The sequence below is a fragment of the Haematobia irritans genome, chromosome 3 (genome assembly GCF_050003625.1).
Source record: "Haematobia irritans isolate KBUSLIRL chromosome 3, ASM5000362v1, whole genome shotgun sequence".
Taxonomy (NCBI): Eukaryota; Metazoa; Arthropoda; class Insecta; order Diptera; family Muscidae; genus Haematobia; species Haematobia irritans.
This window is the reverse complement of record NC_134399.1, coordinates 199,124,825-199,137,778: the sequence shown is the minus strand read 5'-3', so window position 1 is coordinate 199,137,778 and position 12,954 is coordinate 199,124,825. Positions and strand designations below refer to the sequence as shown.

Sequence of the window (12,954 nt, the reverse complement as noted above, 5' to 3'; positions counted from 1 at the left end):
TATTTCTATAGAAAATTTTGCCAAACTGAATTATATACGTATTTAATCGGCCTTTTTTTTTTTTGTTTAATATATCCCCGGTATGGACTAACTTACTTAAGGATTTTTTAAGATACATTGCCATTGGCAAGTGTTACCGCAACCCAAGTAATTCGATTGTGGATGACAGTCTTTAGTAGAAGTTTCTACGCAATCCATGGTGGAGGGTACATAAGATACTTGTTTTTTTTTTTTTTTAATTTTGTTATCGGAAGTAACATCAAATCTTGAGAATCAGTTTAAATTTCTTCCAATTGGACACCTTCGACACGCACTATTGCCTTCAAACGGTCGAAAAAGTCATCGCACGATGCACAAAAGTAGCTCTCGATATTTTGGTCTATTCCCGGCAAAGCGCCATCTTGGAAACTTTGGTATTTTTTAGAGCCAACCTTACTCTCCAAAATGTTTGAAAGGCGCTAATGTCTAACGGATCGAGTTCCTAAGGTTTCGGCGGCCACTGTGCAGTAGAAATGAAGTGAGGAATCTCCTTTTAAAGCCATTCTTGCTTGACACATGCTGAGTGTGATGGTGCTGAGTCCTGCTGGAATGTCCATGGCTTGCGCCCGAAATGTTTGTCTTCCTAGGGCATAAATATTATCATTTCCCGATATTATTCGGCATTTATTTTGACCCCATGGTCGATGAATGCGGGCGGGCAGCGACTATCGAACATTACGGTCCACACCATTACTATCGGCAGAAGCGCTAGAGTTCTGTGGGCCAATCGAAAGTATATATTTTCAGCTAACCTCTTTGGCAACTAAACCCGACCGTTTTGCACTGGCAAATTACGTGCAAGCGTAGCAACCGCTTGTAAATCGGGGAGCTGTAGCACATTGTGGAACTTCAACGGCTTTATTTCAAGCTCAATTTTCAATATGAGTTGCATCCGTTCGCAGGTCACGAGCAAGTTTTCTACCACTGCGCCGTGAAATTCGATTAAAGCTGGCCATCACTTTTCAGATGATTTCTGCTGCTGTTACCTTTTTTTCGTAATAGTACGAGAATCAAAACATTTATTAACGTTTAAATGCTATGGTTGTCCATTCAATCACAAGTCTATCATGCTTGAATTCCATCACGAATAACTTCATTTCCGAATGCAATAGATCAAAATTATTTTGTAAGTTTGTATACAATAAAATGTACTGTCAGCTGTCTGACGAGCGATTTAGAAATGATAGCAACCTGAAGTTTGTTGCATTACATATCAGCGATCCTGCACAAAATACATATTTTTGATACGCAAAGAAATTTATTATTAGACGTAGAAGAAAAATCTGCTAAAACAGAAAAAGTCTGCTAAAAATGGGAAATCAGTCAAAGTTTGCTGAAATAGTTATCATTGTCTGTTATTTTTCCACTAAACATATTTTACAAAGAAAATACAATCAAAATCAAAAAATAATCAAATTAAACAAAAGTCTAGTATTTGCTCAAAAATCTAAAAATCACTAGAGAGCTAGAATATAATAAAAATATATTTTTTAAATGCTTTGTGTTATATTTTAAAACTTATTTTTTTTTTTAATTTATTCGACTATTATACTATGAATTAAAAAATTATAATAATAGACACTGACTGTTGTTTTTAGCAGATTTTTTTTTTTGATTGTATTGTTGTCCAAAATAAATTATAACAATTTTTATTATTATTATTTTTTTAATTTCAAGCTATTTTATAGTTTTTTTATTATTTTATCCATAAGAAATATTAAAGAGCTTATCAGTCTCTATATTTTGTATTTTTATTTTGTCGCATTATTACATATTTCTGTTAATATAATCTGCTATATATGTATATTTCCAATAAAGCATATTGTCTTTAGTAATAAAACGTACAAACCATAAATAAGTTCAGAAAATTAGAAGCTCTTATATTAAATAATATAATAGTTTAATATATTTAATATTAATTATTTTGCCAGAAATATATTTGGTGAAGTAAAAATATTTTGTTTTCAAAAAATTCTAAATGCCACACAGAAAAAAATTTCACAAAAAATTTTCCAATTAAAATTTTAATTGAGTTTTAAAAAATATTCAATTAAAAATTTAATTGAATCAGCAAATTTTTTAATTGAAACAAAAATCAATCACAAACATTAATAGTATCAATTAATTTTTTAATTGACCTTCAATTAATTTTTTAATTGACCTTCAATTAATTTTTTAATTGATACTATCATTTCTGTGATTGAAGACATTTCAATTAAAATATTAATTGGATCAATTAATTTCGTGATTGGATCAGAAAAAATTTTTTTGTGTGCATCCAGTAATTGAATTCTGTATATTTGGATTACTGTGTAATTAAATTTTTTAATTTTATAAATTCTATTTAACTTAACCTAAAATGTAAAAAAACCCCTAAGGCCTTCAAACCATGAACGACAAAATACATTAAATTTTTTTGTCTTACATGGAAAACTTTAAAATTATCACTTAGCACCATTTATTTATTTTTATTAATTTCCTCCGTTTTCCCTTACTATCTGTTTGATCCATTTTACTTTTGTTTAGCTATAATTAGTTTCTTTTTTGTTTTGTTTCCTTATAAAACCTTTATTTTGACTTGTATACATTTTGATTTCATTCATTGTTCTTTTATAGAATTAATCCGCAAGATCAGTCTACCAATGATCCATTTGCCACCCAGAGGTACAACATGATCTCTCTCTATCTCTCTTTTCCTCGTTCAATTTAAAATAAGTTTTTTTTCAAGAGTTTATGATTTGTTTTATGTTTTTTTTTCAAATTTATTTTTTGTAAAATTTTTCCGTTAACTGTTTTTCTTGCACTTGAATTCGTTTTAACTATTATATTTTAGTTGTTTTTTGTTTTTTTTTTTTTTTAATTTTTGGTTTACTTTTGAAATATTTATCACCCATGTTTCCATATCCGGAATCGCAAAAATTTCTTAATTCTAAACCATATCAACTTGGCAATAAAGTTATCTTTAATTAAAACTTCGAGAGTCCAAGAGCATCTCCATTTTTTTTTTTCGTTATATGAAAAATAAATTCTTGCGATTTATGATTCCGAATATCAGATCATGGGGCTATATTCCTTTGCTTTACGATTTAGATAGAATGCTTCTAGCTTCGAAAAAAGATTTTTAGCATACAGCATGACGGAATAAAAAGTGTATCGGTGCAGTAAATATAAATCCATTATTTTTGAAATTGAAGGCTTTTATAACCATTGAATTATTTCAATGATTCGATTTAGGTCAAATATGCGGCGTTTTGTTTGATAAATGCTTGCCATTATAAAGGTAATTTCGTTATGCCTCTCATAATTGGCAAAAAAAATTAATACAGTCGATTTTAACAGCTTCACTTGATACGAATTTTGTATCGGTAAAATTATTCGCCATGGTTATGAATTTTCATAAACTCTATGCATTTTCAAAAATTCTACGAATTTTCATAAATTCTATGAATTGTCATAAATTCGATAAATTTTCATAACTTCTTCGAATTTTCATAAATTTTATGAATTTTCATAAATTCTATGAATTTTCATAAATTCTATGAATTTTCATAAATTCTATGAATTGTCATAAATTCTATGAATTTAGAACAGAACAGAATTTTTATAAGTTCTGTTCTAAATTCTAAATTTTTGTAAATCCATACATACGTTTCATAAATTTTATGAATTTTTATAAGTGAATTCTCACATACATGCTACGAGTTTTCATAAATTCTATAAATTACGCCTTCTAAATTTTTATCAATTCTCTATACTAGATTTTATTGAGCGCTGGTATGCTAAAAAACCAATTTTAATTTTTCATATTTTTTATTATAATTTTTTTATTATTATTTTTAATTTTTCTTTTCTTTGCTTGCTTTTGTTAATTGAATGATATACAAAGAGTTTGAACATGATTGTTACTGAAAATGCCGTAATTCACTAAAAACAAATGTCCGCTTCGTTGCAAAATATATTAGATTTATGTGGATGCACAGAAAAAAATAGTTTTTAAATTTCACAAAGAAATTTAATTAATAGTAATAGACCCAATATAATTTAATAATTTTCCTGTGTATCCAAAGCCATGTTGTGTATTTAAAGAAATTCAATTTTTGCATTGTTTTCGGCACCCAGCACACTACTGCCGTATTTCATGTCTAGAGTTTACTGTCTATCACATATGTTGCAAACACACACACAAAGAACACAATTGCCTCTGTTTTAGCTTTAAAAAAAGCAAATAATTTCCTTAAAAAAAATAGCAGAATAGCAGAGGTAGTATTAGGACCTCTTGAAAATTAATTTATATAATAATTTCACCCAAAAGAACCCCTTACACAAAAGGTACAAACTTACATAATTCAAAAACAACATTCTTGGACATTTTTCAAATCCAAGAAAAATTTGACATTTAAAACACTTAAATCTGCACAGATATGACTCTTATTAATTATTTTTTTATAATTAATTATTTTTTTAAATATTTTTGTTTTTAAAAAATAAATAAATATTTTTTTTTAATATACAATATAGAGTATTTTATACTAAATAAAGACAAAATCAAAGAAGATTGCAACGCATATGCCACTAAAATTTATGGCAACCATATGAAAAAGTCGTGCGTCAACATAATATACACACTTAATATAAATCAATAAAAAATTAATGCAAATAACGGTCAATGCACTTTTATGGAACATTTTGTTTAGCTTCCAGTAATAATCTATGAAAAAAAGTCAATGGCAGGTGTTCAACATTTTTTTCAAATAGATTATTTTTGGACACTAAAAAATTAAAAAGAAATAGCCTCCCACCATATCTGTGCAGAAATTATTATACATACAGACAGACAGACAACATACAAATTTTTACGAAATTGACAAACACCAATGTTCCCTTAATCCATTGTTATGTTTTGTTTCGTTTTCTTTCTTTGAAGAGATCTGTTACAAAAAAAAAAAAAAAAAAAAATAAGCATTATTTTTTATATATTTTTTTTCTACTAAACATTGTTATAATAATTTCTTTATGTATGTCTTTGTCTTGATCCAATGGAACTTGTAATCATTGTTAATTTGTTTTAAAAACATTTCATTTATTTCCACATGCCATCTGCCAAACTCGAATCATATGACAAAAAAAAAAAAACAAATACAAACTTCGATTTTTGATACAATAAAAAATGCAATTTAATTGCACTTTTTTTTGGAAATCAAAAACAAAAACAATCGCACTGCGTCTTAAACATCACCAACACCAAACAAACGAACACCTTAAAAATTTTTGAAATTTACGATCACCATCCTTGGTAAAATTTGCGACCACCTATCATTGAACACCAACGCCACCGTATTTAGATCATCCCATACACCCACCGACGGAAACCAGTGATCCTTGGGATATTGAATTCCCCGCTGATAAGAAGTATGATATTCGTTCTGTAGATGGTGTTTATAATGTTTTCCAGAATGAGGTAAGTTTGTGGCCAAGAATTTGAATTTCAATCTAAAGAAGTTCTCTAATTCTGTTGTTGTTGTTTTTTTTTTTTTTTGTAATATAGGATTCTCAAGAACCCATGATTCCAAATTATCCAAAACTCAAGGATTTTTGTAATGATATGCAAATTATGTGTAATATGATTGCCGATGGACCATTGTAAGGAAAATTGGACCATTGTGAAAATATTTTTAATTTATTTTTTATTTTTTTAGGAAATCATTTTGTTATCGTCGTTTATGCTATTTGTCGTCCAAATTCCAATTGCATGTTTTACTTAATGAATTACGAGAACTGGCTTCTCAAAAGGCCGTGCCACATAGAGATTTCTATAATATAAGGTAAGTGGATATAAAACAAGTATATACGGACTTCAGTTCGGCCGGGCCGAATCTTAAATACCCACCACCACTATGAATCAAAAAATATAATTGTTTCCGTAGAGAACTATTCGTCAGGTTATCAAATCTCTGATTCTTTTATGAGGAACAAAATATTAGACAAACAATGTTTTCTTTTGATACTAAAAGACATGATACTAAAAAGCATACAAAACTAGTACATCAAAATTTGAAATTTGAATAACATAGGTTAATAAATAAGAGTATTATGGCCAAATATGACAAAATCGAGCTATGCATATATATGGGACCTATATCTAAATCTGAACCAATTTGTATAATATTTTTCAGGTATTGATACCACAGAAGGCCACTTTGTGTAAAATTTGAGTACGATCAGTTAATAAATGAGGCCCCTATGGTCAAAAATAAGGTTAATAGGGGCAAATTTTTCAAAATCAGGCGATACATATATATGGGAGCTATACCTAAATCTGAACCGATTTCGAAGAAATTTTGCACATACAGTTAGTGCTATAGAAGATTACATTTAGCCAACCTTGGTTACGATCGGTTGATAAATAAGGGTTTTACTGCCAAATTTGACCAAATCGGGCGATACATATATATGGGAGCTATATCTAAATCTGAACCGATTTCGATGAAATTTCTCACATACAGTTAGAGCTATAGAAGATTACATTTAGCCAACTTTGAGTACGATCAGTTGATAAATAAGGGTTTTACGGCCAAATTTGACCAAATCGGGCGATACATATATATGGGAGCTATATCTAAATCTGAACCGATTTCGATGAAATTTCTCACATACAGTTAGAGCTATAGAAGATTACATTTAGCCAACTTTGAGTACGATCAGTTGATAAATAAGGGTTTTACGGCCAAATTTGACCAAATCGGGCGATACATATATATGGGAGCTATATCTAAATCTGAACCGATTTCGATTATTTTTGGCACATATTGTCAGCAGGGATGGAAAATACAATTTTTAAGAAAGTACAAAAAAGGTATTTTTTTGAGCGAAAAAGTACTTTTCACCAAAATCAATAACAATTCCATTGGAAGATTATTGACAAGAGCTCTCTTAGACCAAATTTTAAAGAAAATATAGTAAATTTTGTTGAGTTGACCCCAATTTTATAAATAATAAAATCTTTACACAATTTCCTAAAGACAAAATTTTTCTACCGAAATAAAATTTTGACAAAATTTTCTACCGAAATAAAATTTTGAAAAAAAATGTCTATAGATATAAAATTTTGACAAAATTTTCAATAAAACCAAAATTTTGACAAAATCTTCTATAAAAAATTTTTTTGACAAAATATGTAATAAAAATAAAATTTTGACAAAAAATTTCTATAAAAATAAAATTTTGATAAAAATTCCTATAGAAATAAAATCTTGACAAAATTTTCTAATGAAATAAAATGTTGACAAAATTTTCCACAGAAATAAATTTTGACAAAATTTTCGATAGATATAAATTTTTGACAAAATTTTCTGTAGAAAAAAATTTTGATAAAACTGTCTGAAGAAATATATTTTTGGAAAATAATATGTTTTGGTAGTATTAGATAAGATTTTCTCCAAGTGTTGGCAGATTATGTTTGTCTCAAGTTTCGACCGTGACTTCTTATCTAGAAAGTGTTCGTGTGGAAGCGTAATATAGAATCACTTGCTTTTTTCTACTAAAACATTCTTCAAATTCAAGAAATATTGTTCTAAGGCGTTTACAAAATCGAGATTTTCTTCCCGCATGAACTTGTCTGTTTTGCCAAATTTGTAAGAGACTATTAGCAAATAAGTTTGTTAAAGACTTTCTCAAAATATTAAAATATTTTGCCAAAACTATTGTGCCATAAATCTGATATCGTCTTAAAAGGTACTAAATCATTCGCGGGGGTACTACGGTACTGACGAGGGTGAAAAAGTATTGAAAATAGTACTATAGTACTGCATTTTCCATCCCTGATTGTCAGTACCATGAAAGATTAGAGTAAGCCAAGTGTGAGTAAGATCGCTTAATAAATAAGGTTTTTATGGCCAAATTTGGGAAAATCGGGCGATACATATATATGGGAGCTATATCTAAATCTGAACCGATTTCGATGAAATTTTTCAGACTTAAAGGGTGATGAAAAAGTTTACTATGTGCAAAATTTGATGACGATCGGTTTGTAAAAAAGCGCAACGTGACTCCATTTGTCGAATTCGGGCGATACATATATATGGGAGCTATATCTAAATTTGATCCGATTTCTTACAAATTCAATAGCGTTCGTCCTTGTGCCCAAAAAACACCCTGTACCAAATTTCATCCAAATCGGTTAATAATTGCGACCGGAATATATTTTATGGGGTCTAAAATCAATATTTCTGGTAGGCACATTTTTTGGCCTATCAAACTTATCATACCCTGACCACTATGTGGTTTAGGGTATAAAAAGATTTGAGATAAATGTTATACTTTAGAATAAGAGGAAATTTCGATTTCTTTGTGTTTAGCGGCCCCGTTGTTCTTCGCTGGTTCTTGTCCCAAATTTGGAACGTTTAGTCTAAAAAAATCCAAAATTACATTTCAAATTTCACACAATGAATTTTTGATAACTTTTTCATGAAAAATATAAAAGAATTAATTATTTTATCTATCCAAATTTTCTAATTATCTCTACATACACTAACAAAATATTGACCTAAAATGAAAGGTTATGTAACATAAATTTTAGAATACGCCATTTACACAATATTGAGGACAAATATCTTTAAAATAAAGAAATTTTAATTAAAATTAATGTTAATTAAATTTTAATTAACACGAATGACATTTTCGTCCCTCCGTTAAAGTCGTAGGAAATAAATCTAATTTGCCTTAAAGCAAACAATTTTTGATTTAAAGAAATAATATTTAAATTATATGAGTTATTGAATCGTGGTGCAATGGTTAGCATGCCCGCCTTGTTCGACCGAACACCAAAAAGTTTTTCAGCGGTGGATTATCCCACCTCAGTAACGCTGGTGACATTTCTGTGGGTTGCAAAGCTTCTCTAAGTGGTTTCACTGCAATGTGGTACGCCGTTCGGACTCGGTTATAAAAAGGAGGTCTCTTGTCATTGAGCTTAACATGGAATAGGGCAGCACTCAGTGATAAGAGAGAAGCTCACCAATGTGGTATCACAATGGACTGAATAGTCTAAGTGAGCCTGATACATCGGGCTGCCACCTAACCTAACCTATTGAATCTTTGGAATCATTGGAAATATAAAAAAGCTTCAAAATAAGAAAATACTTTTTTTAAGGATTAGGTTAGGTTAGGTTAGGTTAGGTTATGTGGCAGCCCGATGTATCAGGCTCACTTAGACTATTCAGTCCATTGTGGTACCACAGTGGTGAACTTCTCTCTTATCACTGAGTGCTGCCCGATTCCATGTAAAGGGACCTCCTTTTTATAGCCGAGTCCGAACGGCGTTCCACATTGCAGTGAAACCACTTAGAGAAGCTTTGTAACCCTCAGAAATGTCACCAGCATTACTGAGGTGGGATAATCCACCGCTGAAAAACTTTTTGGTGTTCGGTCGTAGCAGGAATCGAACCCACGACCTTGTGTATGCAAGGCGGGCATGCTAACCATTGCACCACGGTGGCTCTATATATATATATATATATATATATATATATATATATATATATATATATATATATATATATATATATATATATATATATATATATATATATATATATATATATATATATATATATATATATATACTCTTGATCAGGGATAAAATCTAAGACGATATAACCATGTCCGTCTGTCTGTTGTAATCACGCTACAGTCTTCAATAATGAGGCAATCGTGCTGAAATTGTACATAAACTCGTTGTTTGTCTGTAGGCAGGTCAAGATCGAAGACGTGCTATATCGGTCCAGGTTTTGATATAGTCCCCATATAAACCGACTTCCCGACTTGGGGTCTTGGGCTTATAGACACCGTGGTTTTTATCCAATTTGCCTGAAATTGGAAATCTAAAGGTATTTTAGGACTATAAAGAGGTGTGCCAAAAATGGTGAGTATTCGTCCATGTTTTGGTATAGCCCCCATATAGACCGATATCCCGATTTTCTTGGGCTTCTAGAATCCGTAATTTTTATCCAATTTGCCTGAAATTGGAAATCTAGAGGTATTTTAGGACCATAAAGAGGTGTATCGGACCATTTGGTAAGTCCTCCATATAGACCGATTTCACTTCCTGAGGGTATAGAAGGCATAGATTGCTTGAAACTCAATGTAAAATTTCCAGATTTTACTTCTCGGGTGAAAATCTACAGAATTAAGATTTCAAATTAAGACGTTATTTTATAATTTTCTTGCAAACTTACAAGGGGTGTTAATGATTCCTCTAAAACTCAAACAAAAATGGTTCTTATAAATCCAGAATCTAATATAGTCTTCATAGTCTTCAGGTAAAATCTTTAAATTTATCATCGGGAAGTTTACTATTTGAACTGCTCTGCTTAATCTGTCATCAAACCCCCTGAAATTTCAAAGGAAACTATAATATTTGATTCATGGTGGTGGGTAGTTAAGATTCGGCCTGGCCGAACTTACTGCTGTGTACACAGAAAATAATATTATAATTTTTGAGCTAACAATAAATTGTTGTTACAGAAAATTTTTAAGTTCAACAAAAGTTTTGTTGATATAACAAAATATTTGTTGATATAACAAAATTGGTTGCTAAAGTGACTAAAATCGTAATTGTATTTACAAATTACGTTGTTAGCTCAAATTTAAACATAATTTTAATTGTATTTACAATCAAATTAATTGATATTTTTTTGTGTGTATACTTGTTTTGAAAAACTTCTTGTTTGATTTGAAGGAGTTATTATAACTTGGACTTCTAATCTGAGATTTATTTGTACATGAATACTAGCTAGATAGCATCCTATAAAAAAGGGGTTTACTTTAAAGAAGCAGCATCTGTGGCCCCAAAACCCTTAAGGAAAGGTCAACATATTTGATTTCAAGTAAACTTCTTTGCCACGATGAAATTTCTCTTCCAAGAGGTCCAGGAAGTCAAATCTGGAGTCTGTTTATATGGGAGCTATAACATATATAATTATGGGGCGATATGGACAAATTGTCGCATGGTTGTTAGAGGGCATATATTAATATATCGTACCAAATTTCAACCGGATAGGATAAAATATACTTCTCGACAAATCTGGGTATCGGTTTATATTGAACATATATATACCCTGCAAAAAAATTGGAAGTTCTTCTAACGGCACGACTTTAAAAGCACTTCCAAAAATGTCCTCCCTTTATTTTAAGTGCACAGGAAGTTCATTTGACTACATTTTTTTATAACTCGCATTTTTAATATTTTTAGTGGGAAATTTACAATTTTATTGTTTCAAATAGGTTAAAAACAGATTAAGAATTAATAAAATAGTGCAAATTATTTAAATTTTGCCGAAAAAAATTTTAAATCACTTCTAGAAAAATTGCGAATTTTTGAAAATATTTGATGTCGAACGTTCCGGACAAGCGTTATAATGCATTAAAAATCATAAAAAATTAAAAATTATTTATTTGTCAAAATATCAAAAATTTTCTTAATTCACATCCAAATACTTGATTCGCATCACACCTTAAGAAGTGATGCAAATTCAGTGCAACGGCTGTTGAAATGGTGGACATCCGTCCTATGACAAGCCCATGTTAAATTCATCGCTTCTGCGTCAATTTTGCACCACCTCCGGATCCAAAAAGAACCTTTTTTACTATTTTTTTTTTTGGCGACGCTTTTTTGCTGGGTATAATTATGGGTATATAATAATGTCACGTATAAAATTTCCGATCGGATGAAATTTGCTTATCCAAGTGGATCAGGAAGTCAAATCTGGGAGTTGGTTTATATGGGGCTAAACCTAAAATTGGTCCGATATAGCCCATTTGCAATACCATCCGATCTAAATCAATTTTCAAGTCAATAGCTTGTTTCGTTCGGAAGTTAGCAAGATTTCAACAGAGGGATGGACGTACTAAAGGGTGATTTGTTAAGAGCTTGATAACTTTTTTTTTTAAAAAACGCATAAAATTTGCAAAATCTCATCGGTTCTTTATTTGAAACATTAGATTGGTCCATGACATTTACTTTTTGAAGATAATTTCATTTAAATGTTGACCGCGGCTGCGTCTTAGGTGGTCCATTCGGAAAGTCCAATTTTGGGCAACTTTTTCGAGCATTTCGGCCGGAATAGCCCGAATTTCTTCGGAAATGTTGTCTTCCAAAGCTGGAATAGTTGCTGGCTTATTTCTGTAGACTTTAGACTTGACGTAGCCCCACAAAAAATAGTCTAAAGGCGTCAAATCGCATGATCTTGGTGGCCAACTTACCGGTCCATTTCTTGAGATGAATTGTTCTCCGAAGTTTTCCCTCAAAATGGCCATAGAATCGCGAGCTGTGTGGCATGTAGCGCCATCTTGTTGAAACCACATGTCAACCAAGTTCAGTTCTTCCATTTTTGGCAACAAAAAGTTTTTTAGCATCGAACGATAGCGATCGCCATTCACCGTAACGTTGCGTCCAACAGCATCTTTGAAAAAATACGGTCCAATGATTCCACCAGCGTACAAACCACACCAAACAGTGCATTTTTCGGGATGCATGGGCAGTTCTTGAACGGCTTCTGGTTGCTCTTCACTCCAAATGCGGCAATTTTGCTTATTTACGTAGCCATTCAACCAGAAATGAGCCTCATCGCTGAACAAAATTTGTCGATAAAAAAGCGGATTTTCTGCCAACTTTTCTAGGGCCCATTCACTGAAAATTCGACGTTGTGGCTCGTTAGTAAGTCTATTCATGATGAAATGTCAAAGCATACTGAGCATCTTTCTCTTTGACACCATGTCTGAAATCCCACGTGATCTGTCAAATACTAATGCATGAAAATCCTAACCTCAAAAGAATCACCCTTTAGATCGAATCAGAATTTTACCACAACTAAGAGGGTTACTTTATAACAACGTCAAATATTTTTTCTTCTTAACTGCTCT

At 31.0% G+C, this 12,954-nt stretch overlaps 1 protein-coding gene across 10 annotated transcripts in view; it reads left to right on the top strand.

The window, feature by feature from the left end:
- The window catches only part of AMPdeam (AMP deaminase), a 105,195-nt gene that overhangs the window by 84,602 nt on the left and 7,639 nt on the right, over nucleotides 1-12,954 (top strand). For 9 of the 10 annotated variants that reach the window (XM_075302135.1, XM_075302132.1, XM_075302136.1 and 6 more), the window contains 4 exons: nucleotides 2,656-2,703; nucleotides 5,382-5,497; nucleotides 5,585-5,679; nucleotides 5,736-5,861. In XM_075302135.1, coding sequence (XP_075158250.1) covers nucleotides 2,656-2,703; nucleotides 5,382-5,497; nucleotides 5,585-5,679; nucleotides 5,736-5,861 — 385 coding nt within the window. The remainder of the gene's footprint in view (nucleotides 1-2,655; nucleotides 2,704-5,381; nucleotides 5,498-5,584; nucleotides 5,680-5,735; nucleotides 5,862-12,954) is intronic. The other variant, XM_075302133.1, reaches the window with a different exon arrangement.